Below are 17,997 nucleotides of genomic sequence, written 5' to 3'. Positions count from 1 at the left end.
TCTTCACACCAGGAAAACAATCAGGTAATGGTGGCCCACTGACCACACTTTGGCCAGTCAGAGCAGCAAGGGTGAGATCAACCCCAGGGCAAAGAAAAGGTGGAGAATCCCCCAGGTGCCAGGAGAGCATCCAGGTGATACATGGCTTTAGGACAGGCTGAGCAGAGAGCCTGAATGTGTTCATACACACGGACAAGTTTGGTATGAGGGTAAAATGTACTGAGACAGGCACCAGGAAATAAACCATCTTTGGCTGTGGGTGGGAGAATGGATTCCCTGCAAAGGACAAAACTGATTAACTGCATGTTTGGACATAGAACTGACTCTTTGTTGAAAAACTGATGATGATCTCTATTACATAAGAAATTATTTAGTTTAGTCTGCAGGTTTAGTTTTCAGATGAGCAAAGATCAAGGACACCACTAAAGCATTTTTTGCACTTGGCAAAATATACAGGCACAACATACAGGAGAAACAGATCAACAGAATTACAGGAAATCAATCCTGTGTTTCTCCTTTAATTCATTATCTTCTCCACTTTTCCCTTCCACCTGTTTTTTGATATCACTTAAAAATTACAGAACCTGGAAATGGGAAACAGAAACATCTGTTGACAATGTCAGTGACTTGCCTGTGCTCTGTTCTGGATTATCTGGATTTCTTCCCTTTTGAGAGACAAACTTAACAGCAGCACAAGAGAATCTCTTCTTTTGTAGAAACTGAGGTGTGTTCCAAGAAAACATTTTAAATGGTTAGAGGGGAAGGTAAGAAAGGGGGAAAAAAAAGTAGGAGGGAAGACTGAACACCCAAAAGATGAGGGTTTCAGAGAAGACCATCGACCTGCAGATAAAAGATGCCAATAAGGAAATGGAGAAATTTGACCAAATCTTGTTACTCTAGACAATAGGTGATATTTCAGACCCACAAAACTATGCAAAAAAAAAATGATTAGGTTCTCTGGAGTTTTTAGAGACAGAAACCTTCTCAATTAGAGCATATTTTTTGTATTTTTTGTGTTTTCCAACCCTTGAAAGGATCACAGGTGCTGTCAGTGAATGGTTCCACATTATGAATACAAAAATGTTGTGAAAGGAATACATCTATGGTCAGTCAATGAGCACAGAAGAAAATTTCCATCATGAGTTGCCAGGCAACCCCCACCAATTAAAACAACCATCAAAAGCCATGTATTTCATGCTGGAATCATTAATAGCAGAATGCAATTACAGCCTTTCAAGGAAACAAGGAGACAAACCATCAGCCAACAATTGATCACATGCCCTCTGATCATCAGGAATAGAGAAGAATTTCCCAGTTCCCTGTCAGGCAGGTGCTGATCCCACCACCTTTCCCTGGGGCTGAGCCCCCTGCTCAACCACAGCTGCTAAAGCAGCTCTCAGAGCAGTGGCACTGCACCAACACACACTCCCCCACCCAAAAAAAACTTTAAGAACATGCATCTTAAATACCTGGAATATCCCCATGGAAGTAAAGCAACCAGATGAGCCACTCCTAAAAAACAGGTTCTCTCCTGGAGCTGAATTGGATTTAAATTAGTCACAGAATTGAAAACATCTAATGACATAATATTTAGAGCACAGTCTGTAGAAGGGACTCAGCAATGGACTGTTTTATTTCCAGCTCAGCACACAGATCGGTGCCCTGTGGGCCAGGGCTACCTGGGACAGCAGTCAGCAATGCAGAGAAATACAAAATGCCTCCTAAAATGTAAAACCCAACTGTGTAAATTTTAAATAAAGGAGACTTTCCTGTGTCCATCCCATCTCAAACATTTCTGATGACCCTTTTCCACCCCATTCTTTTTGTTTTTCTAAAGCCTGGGATATTATCAGACTAACAATGGATCAAGATAAAACATTTTTCTAGCACTCAGTACCCAAAGATACTTGGGCTCTTACATGGGGTGGTATCCAAATTTGACTTTTAATTAAAATTAAGATTACATTCCTTTGCTGAGACTCAGCCATGGCTCAGAGTCTTGCACAGGGAAGCTCAAACCATGTGAAGCCAGCTGTCATCTCTGCCACCCACTGCCTTCCTACAGCCAGCACCTCCCTGCCCCGAGCTCTGCCCTGGAGGCTGCTTGCAATGGCTTTATCCATCTGTCCTGCTGGGTGCTAAATGGAAGTGTGGGGCTGAGCACAGGCTGTAACTCATCCAGAGATGCAGAGGGACTCAGGCAGAGCCCTGCCCTCCTGCAGCACAGCAGGAGCTTTCTCAGTGACAGTCCCCAGCAGCCACAGCCAGCTGCACAGACACCAAACCCTCCCTCCTTAGCACAGCACTCAGCTTTTCCTGGGAATCCCATCTCCAAGCACCTGCCCCAGGCACAGCAGGACCTGCTGCCAGCTCCAGCCACAGCCTGGAAACCACCAAACATCCAGGTGGCCACAGGCTGAAGCCAACCATGGGCCAGAGTTGGGGATGAGCAATAACAGCAGGGATGTTCCTACAGCACTGAATCACTCCTCAGTTCGGCCCCTGAGCACCAGGTATGAGCCAGTGCCTCTGGCAGGATCACACACCAAAAATCCCAACATGCCAGCCTGCTCCAGTGCAACAATGTGTGGCTAGAAACCAAAAATCCCAACATGCCAGCCTGCTCCAGTGCAACAATGTGTGGCTAGAAAATGGCAGGGAAAGGTGCACAAGGACATGAGCTGCCCAGGAGCCTGTCACTGGACAGCCCTGCACAGCAATGCCACGAGCCCCTCTCCCTCCAGGGCTCCTACTGGGCTTCCTTGCTGCCCAGAAGAGCTGTGCAAAGTGGCTGCAGAAAGATGAACAGATGCTGGGCCTGCAACTAAGTCAGGAAAAGTCAGTCATGAGCACCAAGGGTGACCACTGACACAAAAACACACATTTGTACCACTGTGATTACCAGCTCTAACACTGGGGGACATATACTGCAGAGCTCACAGATTTGACATTGAATTTTGGTTTATTTCTTGGAAAGTCACATTTACAGACAATTTAATTTGCAGCTACAAAGCAAGTACTGGCAGTGTGCAATTTGGATGCAGCAACTCATGCCAGACTTATAAATACACTGTGGGGACAGAACAAATGGGAATTGAAAATAAACCTTCCACTGGGAATTTGGGTATATTAAAAGCTCACCAACTGCTGTAAATATACACCAAAGAGACACAGCTTCCTTAGGATGTTCTGTGCCATACTACCACCAAGAGCAAACAAAGGTTCTGCTTGGGGCAGCAAAAGACCCTTTCCAGTGTCACAAGGAGCTTGTCTGGGACATGAGCAACCTCCTACTCATAGACATCCACATCCAGTAGCACTGAGTGATGCTCAGTTTGCTTCAAGCTTCTGGTTGATCTTGCCATGATTTCTGTGCCTTAAAACCAGCAGCAAAAGCTCCAATTAAAGATGTCAAGTATTTGCTTTCAGGTAGGAGAGCAGAACATGTTCCTGGTTTTTATGGTGAAATACATCTCAGCTTTGAGAGCAGAGCCTTCAAACCCCTAGCACTGATACTCCTCATTGTAAAGATTTATCTTACTGCAGTTTCTGCCATCATTGCCACTGGATTAAAATTTCAGCCTGAAAAGACTCTGTGGACTATGTTATGATCTGCAAACTGAAGGTACCTGGTGAGTTCTCTTCTTCGGTGAGTATCAACCAGAGTCCATTAATTCCTGCAACTGTTCACCTGCACTTAGATCACACAAACAATCTGGCATTACAGCAATTATCCTTCAAGAAATCCTGTCATGCTCTGAAATACTATCAAGAGGAATTAGATGATGAGCTGTTCAGGCAGATATTTTTCAGCTCTTGTCTTGCATAAGCAAAATCTGCAACTGAACTCCTGCCAAAGCCAAGATTTTACACTTAACAGAAGGGATAGATTATGTTGTTGCCTGAATTAATATGTTATTTAAAGTTCAGCAAAGCAATTTTACATTACTAATATAACATATTTAAACACATCTAAGTGCTTTGCTGAATCAAGGCCTAAAAGGGATTCTATTGATATCAGGACTGAGACAGAATCTGCATTTAAAAACCATCCTAACAAGCTTCAGTTGTTTCCCCTAAGAGATTGTGAATAAAGATCTACATTCAAATACCTGATCTCAGGAAATCAGATCACTTTGGCTTCTACCTTACCTGAAGAGAATTATTTGACCTCTGAAAAAGAGTTATCTAAGGAGCATGGCTTTAGGCTGTAGGGGTTTGCAGAGATGTGGCAAAAATCTACTGACAGAGCAAGGATCTGAGATGCTGAACTTGCTCAGTTATGGGAGTAAGGCTCAGCCATCCACTGAACACACCTCAGAGGCAGAAAAGCAGTACATAAATGTGCCCAATAAGTCATCTACTCTTCCTTTCCATGTTAATTCTAATCTCAGCTTGCTGGTGAAATCTCCTTTTTTTTTTTTACGTAATCCTATACAACTCTAAATCAATACATTACTGAGGGTTTTTCCCAAAGTCGCCAGAACCTAGGAAGACAATTAAGAGACTTACCATCTGAGCATTTTACCAAAATGTCTAGAGGGGACAGAAGTCTTCTGTTTATTTACAGTTTATTTACCTGAAATACTTTTTCATCTTTCTGCATTCATATCCTCAAAGAGGGAACCACCTTCACTTGCAGGAGACCCCAGTAACCCCCATTCCATCCTTACACCTCTACACTGGCAAGGCTGGAGCCCCCACAGAAGCTGAGAGACAGTTTTTAGTTTTCCTCTTAATTACAAGCAACACAACTCCCCCAGAAATGATGTGATGAACAATGGTGGGAGTGGGAAAGGACAGCATTGGGAGCTGCTGGGATGGCACAGGATGACCTGTCCTGGCACACACTGCCCTCTTCACCCCCTGACAGACAGCACCTGGCACTGAAACTGAAGATAATCTCAAAGAGGTTCCTAAGAAAGGGCTCTGACTCAGGCAGAATTTCCACTTCTCTGCACAACTGCACTTGTCTTTGCTGAGTTGAAAACATTCACTGCCAAGTGATGAAATGAGGCCTTGGAGGCTCCATCATTCATTATCACATTTCAGCCTGAGTGGTCTCCAAACCACAATTTTTCCCAAGGGTTTGGAATATTATTTTATTTATTTTTTAATTGTAGCTGGTTAAGTATTGAGCCCTTATCTATATCAGATATCTTCAGGTGTAAAATTATTGTTCTTTGGTTATTGCCTTTTATTTTCTACAACCATTCTATTGAAATTAAAACTAAAAAAGTAAAACTGCTGGAGATGAGATCAGATAATTCTTGTTATTTGAGGGAAAAAAGATTGAAAACCACAGGCAATCCTGTGCTCTTATTTTCACATTTCTAATTTGTGTTGTGATGTCATGGCCAGGTTTTGGTGGTGGGGTGACTTTGTGAGAAGCTGCCAGAAGCTTCCCCTGGGTCTGGCAGAGCCAAATTTGGGCCCATCAGTGACAGTGGCAGCAGCTCTGGGGAACATTTAGGAAGGGGGAGGAAATGCCCATGGAATTGCAGCTTGGTGGGAGTGAGGAGATGTGAGAGGAGCAGCTCTGCAAAGCCCCAGGGCAGGAGGGGCAGGAGCTGCTGCAGGGCTGGAGCTGAGGCTCCCCCAGCCCAGGGGCAGCCAGGGAGAGGCAGCTGAGCCCCTGCAGCCCAGGGGCTCCAGGATGGAGCAGAGACCCCCTGCAGGGCCCACATGGGAGCAGGGGGATGAAGGAGGCTGGGACCCACAGGGAACTCCAGGCTGGAGCAGCTCCTGGAGCTCTGACTGCACCCATGGACAGGGACCAGGAGCAGCTCCTGGAGCACTGACTGCACCCATGGACAGGGACCAGGCTGGAGCAGCTCCTGGAGCACTGACTGCACCCATGGACAGGGACCAGGAGCAGCTCCTGGAGCACTGACTGCACCCATGGACAGGGACCAGGAGCAGCTCCTGGAGCACTGACTGCACCCATGGACAGGGACCAGGCTGGAGCAGCTCCTGGAGCACTGACTGCACCCATGGACAGGGACCAGGCTGGAGCAGCTCCTGGAACTCACTTTCTCCTGTGGGAGGGATCCCACACTGGAGCACAGGAGGAGTGTGAGGAGCCCTTCCCCTGAGGAGGAAGGAGCAGCAGACACAACCTGGGATGAGCTGAGCACAGCCCCCATTCCCCTGCATCACTGGGAGAGGTGGGCAAAGCTGGGAGTAGAGTTAAACTCAGGAAGAAAGGAGGGGTGAGGAGAAGGTGTTTTAAGATTTAGTTTTTATCTGCCATTATCCTACTCTAATGAGGTTGCTAACAGATTTGGGGTTTTTTCTGTGTCAGTAACTGGGGAGGGAGCTCTCCCTGCCCTTATCCTGACTCACAAGCCTTTCCTTATATTTCCTCTCCCCCTCCAGTTGAGGAGGGCAGGGATGGAGAGGCTTTGGTGGGCACCTGGTCCAGCCAGGGCCAACCAGCACATAAATACACACAGGAACTACAGCATAGACACTGGTTTAGGCAGAGAGAGCCAATGGACTTCTCTACTCTCCTATCAAAGGCTCAGAAGGAGCACCAGTGTGTGTGTTGTGACCCCTCACCTAACAAAGATCATTAATGATCACCCAATTACCTAAAGCTTGGCTCAACTTAAAACATTCTCCTAAGGGACATTTGGTCTTAATTTGAAAACAAAGAATAATAAAGAATCTGCCACTTCTCTTGCTATTTTGTTCCAGCAGTTAATCATCCTCATTGCAGCAAAACTGTCTTTGATTTCCTATTTGAATTGTGTAATTTCAGCCTGCAGTAAAGATCTCTCTTGTGTTTGTCCCTAGTACATATGAGACCACTTTCTAATGCTGTTTTATGGTTCATGTACTCAAGCTCCAGCCACATGTCCTTCCCCCAATTTCAGACACCCAAAATACACTGGGCTCTCATGATTAGCTTTTCTCCAGCCTTCAATCATCTATTTAAGTTATTCTGGGCCCTCTGTGGTTATTCTCACCCATTTATATGTGGGCACCAAACCTACAGCTCAGATGTGAGAATCCTACAGGATGTCACAAGATGAACTCCCTGCTCATGAGCTGCAGCCCTGTGCCAAGTCTCCATTTGCCTGTTTGCCCTTGAGCTCCTGTAAAGCCTTTTCAGCACCATCCTTGAGGGAGCAGCTCCCACAGACAGGACCTGCATGCCTTGGTCCCAGGGTCTGGATCTGCTGGCACTGTACTGAACCCCTCTGGGTTTTCCATGGGTTGCACAGCCCAAAATACAGTGAGAAACAAAAGAGTTAATGCAGCACTCTCCTCCCAGCTACACTCATGTTGATCCTATTTCAGAGCTGAGTAGAGAGGAAAAACTCTGCTTTGGACTTACAGTGGTTTGAGTTTGGAAATTTGAAATCTCCTGACCAATGCACCAATTTATGTGGTGGATCTAAATCACTAGTGCACCCACTAGAATTATTTACTCATTTCCTGCTGTGAGATAGGGTTAGGAGGGAAGGCAAAGCAGGCTCAAACTTTAAAGAGTATAAAAAAAACTTTATTAACAGAAACTAAAAGTAAAAACAATAAGAATCAGAATATTTAGTTCTGATTCTAAATATCTTAAGATATTCAGAATACTTGTCCTCTCTCTAGACCCTCTTTTCTCTCACACTGACAATGTACAGAAACAAATCAATCAGTTTAATCTCTAAAATAGTCTTTCTCTAATTTACTTAGAGAGAGGAGTCTTTCTCATCAGTCTATGGAGACTTTTCTACAAGGAAACAGTTCTCTTGTGGCTTTAATGTCACAGCAAACCAGCTGCCCAGGAGAATGGAAATCTGATCACTGTGTAAATGTCCCTCCTTTTGACTTATCATTTTCCCCACAACTGTTTTTGAGGACCATGTCAACTTATGGGGTGCTATTTTTAAGGATTTTGAGCAGTTCAGAGCAAAGTTCTCTTCATTTCACTCTGAAATCATCTTCAGGTCTAGGAACCTGAAGATCTCCTTCCCTGGGGCAAAGGGTCTTTATCACTCTTCTCTCTCTGGTTAGACTTCTCATGGGATCACAGCTACCTCAACATCTGCTTACTTCAACACAAATGCCTTTGCTCAAGTCTACAATACAAATGCTCCACCACCCCATACTTTTCATGAGTTACAGGGGGAAAAAACCAGTCTGATATATCAATCATATCTTCTCCATAGCTTACAGGAGAATTTCAGCCCAAGACATCAGGGACCTGACTCTTCCTTCTCGTCTGACCTCAATGTCTCTGTGCTGTTTCTCTACATATCTTCATCTCTGTCCTTTTACTCCACTCAGGGGAGAGAATTGATGCTTGCAGGTTTCATCTGTGCACTGATGAGTGAATATCTTGCCTGGGCAGTGGCTGAAGCAGCTGGGTGGAGTATTTCAGACATCAATGGGGGCTGGCCCAGGATAGCAGGGGCCCAGTGAGGAATGGTGGTGGCTGCTCTGGCTGTTTTCTGGCTTTTGCTGCATTCAATGCCAGGGGGTCCAACCCAGTCCTCTGCAGGCAGTGCTGTTCAACTTCCTCAGTGGTTTAACAGGTTGGCAGTTCCCAAAACCAATCATCCATTGGTCTTTGTCAGACACAGAGAAATCTCTCAGCATCTCCTCCTGGGTGCCTTCCTCCCTCCTCACCAAGTGCCATATGTGCAAAGCCAGCACAGGACTCACCCTTGAACACAGCAGAGCCCCAGCTTTGCCCAGGTGCTGGAGCTGCCCTGGGGCTCTGCTGCCCCTCTCCAGAGCCCAAGGAAGTGCCCAAACCCCCCTGACAATGCAGCTGTACCAGAAGGCTGCAAACAGAAGGAAATCCAAGCCCTTCTCACTGATGCACTGCCCAGCCCACAGCAGCACACAAGACAACCTGGAGCATCTCCCTTGTGGTGACTCAGGGGAAGCTGCCTGAATCACCAAATTCCAGGCATCAAGGGTGGGGCAAACAACGCTTCCAGTGGACATGTCTCAAGCTGCCCTGTGGTAGGTGAGCACTGGCCACACACACCTCTCCAGAAGAGTCAGAAAAGCTTGTGAAGTGTTTAAATAATCGAGCTGTGTTTGTATTTTGTTGTTAAAATGCACTTCCTATCCCTCATACACCTTTCTAAGGAACAGTGATGTGCATACAGAACCCCATGGTAGCAAACATGCAGCCTGAGTACTGAAAAACAACATTTCTGCCCCAGAGAGGAAGCTGGAAATCACCCATGCAATTAGGTTAGGTTAATGCTGTGGATAGACATTATCTGATATCCTATTTTGTAATCCTTTGCTAAGGAGGATGCTGTTAATTTTGGGAGCCAACAAAACAGCTACTGGCTTACTGTGAGACCTGAGCAAAGTCAGAAACAATCCCTGAGGGTCTGAGATGAGTTCAACCCTGCATCTGGTAATGGTCCAGAGTCATTTAGAAAGGTCACTAAATTCTACACTCAGCTTGAAGGTTTCTTTAAATCAATATTTATCAGTACAAATCTCAGGAGAAAAGACAGAAGTGAACTTTACAATGTTCTTCTGATTATCAAATTATTTGGTTCCATGCCAGTAATATTTTACTCTTTTTCTAATCCTTAATTAATCCTTTTTCTAAACAATCTGTGCTCAACACATTCTGCTCAGAATAAATCTTTTGCTGATATGTATCATAACAAGATCTTCAATAGCCAGGCAAATGTTTTCATATATAACGAACATCAGTAGATGTGTGCATAAAACAAGCAAAAATCACCTGACTCCTGAAAATTGAGCTCTCACACTTCCTTTGAGCTTGGTGGGAATTTGTGAGCTCTCAGCAGTTACAGACAAGACACTGAGGAAGTATCCAACTTAAGTTCATATTGCCTGACTTAAGGCACACTTCTGAAAATGCTGCCCTGAATTTTCCATTTCCCCTGGCAAAGCCAGGACTTCTCCAAAGTCACACACAGAAACATCTCTTTCAGATTAAAAGGAAACCTAAAAAGTTCCTGAGAACAGCAAGGAGGAAACACTGATTCATCATCTAGTTTTCCCCCACAAAAATAAAATCTTGTAATAGCATAAGACATTTCAACACACAGTTTCTATTTTTTCTTGTCACATTCAACCATAAGTGAACAATTTTTGAGCACTGTGCATACACAAAAATGACAAATACACATGCCTGACTAGAGTTGCATCTGCAAATAGAAAGTGACAAAAGTATGGTTTTGGCTGAACAAATTTTACCATTTTTTTCCCTATAAAAATGATACATGCACATTACAGTTCCACAAAGGCAGGTGATTTAAAGCATCCAGTGCTTCTGACAGCCAGGTTGAAGCCATTTTGCAAATGCAGCCCTACAAACAACAAAATACTACTTTTCTGGGCTGCTGCTTAGGAAAACACCACTGAGCACTTACAGATGGCAAAAAAAACCCCAACTTCTGCAGCTGGAGCCCTGCGTGGGAATTTTGCCTGGGGAAGCAGGCAGGGTGAGGTCTCACTTTGTGCACTGGTTGCTGAAGGAAGCCACAGCACAGGGGCATAGCAGAGCTGACTTACCACAAGAGCAGCACGTGAAGCAGTTGGTATGATAGAGGTTACCCATTGCTTGGCAAGCCTGGCTCGCTCCATACACACCTTTTCCACATTTTATACAAATACCTGCAAAGCAGAAAGAGAATCAAAGTTAAAATCCTCCACAGCTCCTAAAAACAGCTCCAGGTCATTGATTCATGACACTCATGGTACCCTCATCTGCCCTAAATCAATGAGCTCCCCACCCTGAAGAGATTCAAGTACCCAAGCAAATGCATGGAAATTAACCCAAAATTAAGGGGGGCAAGCCTCTGCTGGTGCTTCAGTTCAGGGAGACTGAGGCTGGCTACAGACAGAAACCCAGAGGAGGCAAGTGCAGCCAGAAAGGACAGAGAAATCCACACACTCCCTGCAAACAATTCTGCCAGCCCAAGAAATAATTCAGTGAGACCTTCACCACAAAGTGCTCCACCACATGACATTCAACAACCACTGATAAAACAATTCAGTCCAAGCCCAAAAGATTTCTCCTTGGACCTCTCCACAAACATAGCATCAAGGGTGTTTGTCTGCAGTGACAGCCACTGGGAAAATGGATCTGTCAGTCACATTCAGAAATTGTTTAATTCCCCATGAACAGAGGATATAACCTCATAAACACAACCTGGCACCTCAGCACACCAAACAGCAATGCCTTTGCCTTCCTTTTGGTCTTAGGGCAGAAATCCAGGCTGGCAGCTGTGCTTCAGTGGGCTCAGAAATTCACCTTTACTGCCCATGCCTGCTCCTGGAGATGCCAGGGTGACTGCAGCCCCCAGGAGACCAAGGCAGCAGCAGCCAACAGGTCAGTGGTCAGCTCCTCACATGGCAAACTCAGGGAAGGTCATGATTTCAGTAAGCTCTACAAAGAGGGTTTTTTTGGGATGGTTTGGTTTTGGGGAGTACTTAAAGCTATTTCCTCAAAGTTATTTGTTTCAAGTCTTTTACCTATGCATTTGTTTCTACCTATGCATAACCTCTCTCAATTCAATCCAAAGAAGGGAATTAATTCAAGGATCACTTTGGTTTTGTCTCCATATGAAGAAGAATTAAACTGTGGGGAATCCATGTCCTTCTGTCACACAACTGGGAAAACTGATTTTTAAGTTTTTCTGAGATACCTGTAGGTCTCTATTCGATCCTAGCAGGACAGTCCATTAAGACAAGGCTGATGATATTTTTAAAATAATATAGAAGAAAATAAAAATGGAGATTTCTTTGCTTCAAACAACTGGAAAGAAACTGCTCTGTTCCATGTGTTGTCTGAGGCTCTATTTCTGCAAGTGCATGCACAAGGCTGGCATTACTCATTGGCACCAAGAAAACTGCAAATACACCTAAGAACCCAGAAACTGCAGAACTACAAAACTGGGCTTTTATTTTCCAGAATTCCCCACTGCTGTGCTGCGAACATTCTATGTAAGTACATGCAAAATAAAAATTAAAAAAAAAATAAAAAGTTCTTTGGGGAAAGATCAGTGTATTCTGAACAGGCATGCCTCTCTTATCCTGGGAGACATCCTTCCATGAATTTCTCTATTGTGAGGCTGCAGTCCTTCAGGAGCTGCTCCTGGTCCCTGTCCATGGGTGCAGTCAGAGCTCCAGGGGTTGCTCCTGGTCCCTGTCCATGGGTGCAGTCAGTGCTCCAGGAGCTGCTCCAGCCTGGTCCCTGTCCATGGGTGCAGTCAGAGCTCCAGGAGCTGCTCCTGGTCCCTGTCCATGGGTGCAGTCAGAGCTCCAGGAGCTGCTCCTGGTCCCTGTCCATGGGTGCAGTCAGTGCTCCAGGGGTTGCTCCTGGTCCCTGTCCATGGGTGCAGTCAGAGCTCCAGGAGCTGCTCCAGCCTGGAGTTCCCTGTGGGTCCCAGCCTCCTTCATCCCCCTGCTCCCATGTGGGCCCTGCAGGGGGTCTCTGCTCCATCCTGGAGCCCCTGGGCTGCAGGGGCTCAGCTGCCTCTCCCTGGCTGCCCCCGGGCTGGGGGAGCCTCAGCTCCAGCCCTGCAGCAGCTCCTGCCCCTCCTGCCTTGGGGCTTTGCAGAGCTGCTCCTCTCACATCTCCTCACTCCCACCCAGCTGCAATTCCATGGGCATTTCCTCCCCCTTCCTAAATGTTCCCCAGAGCTGCTGCCACTGTCACTGATGGGCCCAAATTTGGCTCTGCCAGACCCAGGGGAAGCTTCTGGCAGCTTCTCACAAAGTCACCCCACCACCAAAACCTGGCCATCCCAGCCCAGTGCAACAAACTCTAAAACTGAACTGCTTCAGTTCACAGCAGCATCAACACAACCATCAGTACAAGCTGTGCAATGTGATCAGATTAATGTGGGTTTTGGCAAGTTTTAAAAAAGTATTTTTCTTATCCTACTAGTATTCTAGTACTGACATGGAAAGACCATTCATTATATCACAGGGTTTATTGGTGTTTATACCTTTAACTCCCCCATTTCATGTCATGAAGGGACATGCCTTTCATTCAGCTGGCTCAACATCCTGGCACAATGTTGCCACTTTAGACTATATATCCAATGAAATGATAAATTTAAAACCCTATACATCTGTTAGTATTTTTAAAAAACTTATACCAGATTTCAGAAATTTAGAGAAGCAAAAACTATAAGATAGCAGCTATCCAAGTTAAACCTAGTGAGACAAACCAGCTGCCATCCAGATCCATCAGTTTATTGCACACTAGTTAAGAGAATGCCAGTCCTTGGGCAAGTCAGCCCTGACACAAGAAATGGGAATTTCAGAACATTTGTTGTCTTATCCAAGGCTGCCAAGTCTATTCATTTATTTGTAACCAAATGTTATAGAAAACATCTTCTATTTGCCACGAGTTAAAGGTTAACTGATCAAAGGCCATTGATTGCAGTGGACACTGTGACTGGGAGAGGCGTCCTGTGAGCCAGCAGCTGCAGGAATTCCTCACTCCTGGAGCAGCACAGAGCCCAGGCTGCTGCTGTCCCACCACATCCCCAGGGCTCTTCAGGGACCCTGGGGCAGGAGGGGCTGCACAGAGCAGGGTGCACACCTGGGACAAACCAGTGTCACCTCAGCCTGACATCAGGCCCTGGTCTGACTCCTCAGTTCACTCTTGGCCATGGGGACAGAGCAGCCCCTTCAGAGCCCCCCAGCTCCTGGGCACTCCCTGCCCATCTTCTCATGCCAACTGTGGCAGCTATTGATGATCTGGCTGGCAGGTTACAGACAGAACTATGTAATCCCATCTACACTTAGAGCTATTCAAAGAAGAGCAGGAATCCAGTCTGCAACTGTGGCAATTCTGGCTCTGAGCTCTTGTGCACAAATCTACTACAGTCCGAAGTGCTTTGATAAATGAAAGTTATTACCTCATTTCTTTGCCATCGCTGCACTGAACCATCAGAAGCAAAAGAAGGATTTATTGTGGATGTTAAACTTGCACTGGCCTCTCCAAGCAAGTGATTTGTTAGGAGCAGCTGTCAGTTTGTTAACTTGTTTTCTCCGAGAGAGCAGTCATTAACTCCAGGAATGAATGACCACAGAGATGATTAGCATACTAAAAAAGCCTATATAAAATTCCAGAAGTGCATTCTGGAAAATATATATGCAGCTGCAGAGTGAGTTTAGTGTGAGCTCATAACTGTCCAGGAAAAGCCCTGGTTACATGGCTGCTCAGGTCTGCTTTTCCACAGCCACAGCCCAGACTGCACACTGAGGGCTTGTGAAGCCCTGACATAACAGCTGCCTCACTTTTCCCCTTCCCCAGATTTAACTCCAAGGCTTGTTAAACCACCTGTGAAGAATGTTCTGTTGCAGAGCAAGCGTGTCTCGTTTCTGACACTTCCCTTGACATGATTTCAGATCAACTTCTGCCTTCATATGATTCCTTGCCCCCCCTGACTCCTCAATTCTGGGCAGTCAGCTGTACCCCAGATCTTTAACACATCAGTTATGTTTCCACCCAGGTCATCAGCTCTCCCACAGATCAGGTGTCTCTACCCAGAAAAAGACATCACAAGATGCTGCATGTGCTCCAAGTTGCCATGCAGGCTGGCACAGCATCACAGCAGTCCTTGGCTGAGATGTGTTCACACCCTCACAGAGTGTAGAGACTGAACAAACTCCACGTGGAGTGCAGCAAAAGACCATCAACCAAAATGGTACTAGAAAGAGAAGGAGCTCCCAGGGACTCCCTGCTGGACTCCAGCACATGGCCAGTGCTCCCCACACCTTTAACCAGTCCACTTCATGAGCCTGACCACATCAGTGAGAGCATCATCTCTGGACAGCAGCCAGACAGGCCTCCAGCCCTGCATGGCAACAGAGCTGGCAGAGGCACAAGCTCCCTGGGTGACTCCTGCACCAGCAAACAGGGATATCAGCACCAGCAGATCAGACACGTATTTTCTGATTGTTTAGTGACTTTGCTCCAGACTTGAGACCAAATGCAATGCATTATAATTAGCAAAGGCATCAGCAGTAACCTATTTTTCAGCTTGCTGGTACTTGTAAGAGCTCCCTGTAGCAGCCTATGCATTACAAGAAGTTCAGTTTGGGACTTGTACCTCAGATCCTACAATGCTCCTTTGGCCATGCCAGCTGCTTCTCCATACAGACTTCATCAGGAAGCCAGAATTAGGAAAAAGACTGATAAATGCCATGCATATAATGGCAGATATTTAACCACTTTTTGGCCAAGCTTTGTCCTCAGACACAGGTGGAGTTCAGCCTGTGCCTGATGCCATCCTTATGTAACCTGAAAGCAAAGGTTTTGCATGAATGCAAGAAAAATGGCACCATGTGCCTCCACTGCAGCAGCTGAGTGAGCTGGGACAGACTGAGCACCACAGCCCAGACAGCTTCACTGCCTTACAGCCTCACTGCACCTCCAGGATAACTGCTACATGCTGCCTACAGTAGGAAACAACCAAGCCCTGTCATCAAGAGTTATGGTAAAGCTAAAATTAACAACTAACACATGGCACAGATGACTCCCTCCCTGCCTCTACAGTTCAGGGGAGAGGGTGGATGAACATCACACTGGGCCACTGCAAAATCCCCTTTTCTTCTCTTTGAGATGGAAAACCAACACGTTCTCCACACCTGCATCCTATCCAAGGCACAGGGGCAGGGAAATGGACACCCACTGGCACTGAGCAGGGAGAACAGACGAGGAGGGAAGTCTGAGTTCCAAACAAAAAGCCAAAGGGCAGCAAGAGCTGCAGGAGCAGGGGGCTGTGGAGGGGCTGGGGCACACACCTGCAGGTGGCCCTGGCCAGGGGAGGGGTTCCCACCCTGCCTGCAGACAGTGATCTCACACAGGGTGCTGTGCCACCTGTACAAGGTGTGCTCATGAAGGCAGGTGAGCAGCCTAGAGCTGCCCTGAGCCCAGGCAGCTGTGCCAACTGCTGCTGCAGAACCTGCTCAGCTCCCAGCAGCTCCCCTGCACCTCCTGGGCTGAGGTACCTTGGACTGCAGAGGTGACTTCAGGGCAGAAAAATGCTCTTTTCCTTCCAACAACCACAGGAGGAGGGACCTTCCAACACACACGTCACCCCTCAGTCAGGTGCAGACCAAAGACACGAGGCACCTGCACGGGGCAGAGCAGGGAGGCAGCACAGAGAGCCTTCCCAGCCCCCACCATCATGGGCAGGGCTTGCATCTGGTACCTGGCAGAAACCTTGCAAATGTACCAAGGATTCGAAAATGTCTGACTTGAAATGATGTCTGGTACATACAAGTTATAAATAAATACAACCTGAGCATGCCAAGCAGCAGCATCCTGTGATAGGAATGATGGAAGGACTGCCTAGCTAAGCTACCAGCACTGCCTCTGCCCCAGGAAAAAGCAGGAGGCACCAGAACTTGAATTAAGGCTGAAAATGACATGTTAAGAAAACTGAGAAATGCTCAGGTGAATGTTTTAGACTCTCCTGCCAAGCTCCAGCCCATCCACACCTGGCACCCCAGCACCCAAGAGCCATGGGGAGCTGACCCCATCTGGCACACAACCCCAGCTCCAGCCTGGAGTCCCCACGTGCTCCCTGCAGCAGCTGTGCTGGAGTGCTACACTGGAGGAACATGGGCAACAACACCTAACACAAATCACAGCTTAAGCAAAGCAAGGCAAGAAGCAGCCTGTGAACTGGGAAACTCCTTGTTGCCACTATTAAACCTTGTTGAGATTGCCCCCAACCTCACTTTTGTCCTCAAGGAATAAACCATAAACTATTTATGTCCTTGAGATATGCATCTGCTGATGTTAAAAGATCTCTATCACTTCAATGCCTGTCTGCTACAGGAGGCTTTAATTAATGCACAGGACGGATGCATGTATAGAACTTAACTCAGAAAAATCAAAATTTGAGATAATTTATATTTGGTTACAAATGCAACAAATTCACATCCACTGGAAGTTTTAGGTTCTGGAATAGCTTTCATTACCTCCATCTGCCTGTTGCTTAACAAGGCTTGCATGAGATAAAGCTACTGGGAGAGGTCATGGCCACAGTGGAGCACTGGGAGCAGCTCCAGGAATGCCAGAGACAGAGCCAAGCTCTACCTGCCCGAGGGACCAGCACTGCCAGCAGGACTCAGCCTATTCCTGCTGTCTGTGCTGCTCTGCCTCAACCCTTCTGGGCTTTCAGATGCAGGGTGAGCTGATGAGTGAGTGTTGGGGAACACAGAAGGCCACAGAACAATTCACAACCAGCACTCTCCCTGAGTCCCTACTTCAGCAGCTCTAAGGCCAGGGCATGTGGCAGTGAATCAAAGCTGCTCCAGGCCAGCAGAGCAGAGTGGAAATACCACAGGTCAGGATCAGCCCTGACCAGCAGCTGCTGCAAATTGGAAGGAAAGCTTTTGTTACTGCTGAAGTAGATCCACCCCATCACACAGTGAAAGCCAGAGCCAGCACAGCAAATGCTTACTGCTCCATACAGTATGTGAAATTACTGCTCTGAAGCATGAAATTACTGACACTATCTGCAGGGCTGCCCTTTGTGTGGAGCTCTGACAGCACAGGGCTGAGCACAGCCCATGTTCCCATTGTTACCTGCACTCCTTTAGTTACACTGACACTTGCTTTACAAATATTCACCCATTTCTCTGTGTCTTCATTTAGTGCATGGCAGTTCCAGGGTAATTTATACTTCTTATTTGGCATTTATAGAAAAATCTTTTGCCACTGAGGCACTGAAGTGGAAGACAGAGGAGGTCTCATGGCTGCTCCATGGGCTGTGCAGCTTTGGGGGCTTTGTCTGGGGTTCAGAGCTCAGCTGACTGTTCACGGCTCATGCTCACACTGACAATCACAAGGGGACTTGCAAATAACTTCAGCAACTAAGCAAAAATAAAGACAGGAAAAAAATCCTGTTTCTAAAAGTACCTTGTGATGACTCAGATTATCAAAGCAAGGAGACAGAGCTCAGGTGTAAAGGAGGGCACCACTGGGAATGAATAAATCACATTCCCTGTGCTACTGCCCCT

At 46.5% G+C, this 17,997-nt stretch overlaps 1 protein-coding gene across 1 annotated transcript in view; it reads right to left on the bottom strand.

The window, feature by feature from the left end:
- Positions 1-17,997, bottom strand: part of WTIP (WT1 interacting protein) — an 82,195-nt gene that overhangs the window by 43,431 nt on the left and 20,767 nt on the right. Inside the window, exon 2 of the mRNA XM_079316203.1 lies at positions 10,516-10,617. Coding sequence (XP_079172329.1) covers positions 10,516-10,617 — 102 coding nt within the window. The remainder of the gene's footprint in view (positions 1-10,515; positions 10,618-17,997) is intronic.

The sequence above is a fragment of the Erithacus rubecula genome (assembly GCF_903797595.1).
Source record: "Erithacus rubecula genome assembly, chromosome: 12".
In the NCBI taxonomy this organism is placed as follows: domain Eukaryota; kingdom Metazoa; phylum Chordata; class Aves; order Passeriformes; family Muscicapidae; genus Erithacus; species Erithacus rubecula.
The sequence above is the reverse complement of the archived record's forward strand: the minus strand, read 5'-3'. Positions and strand labels throughout refer to the sequence as shown.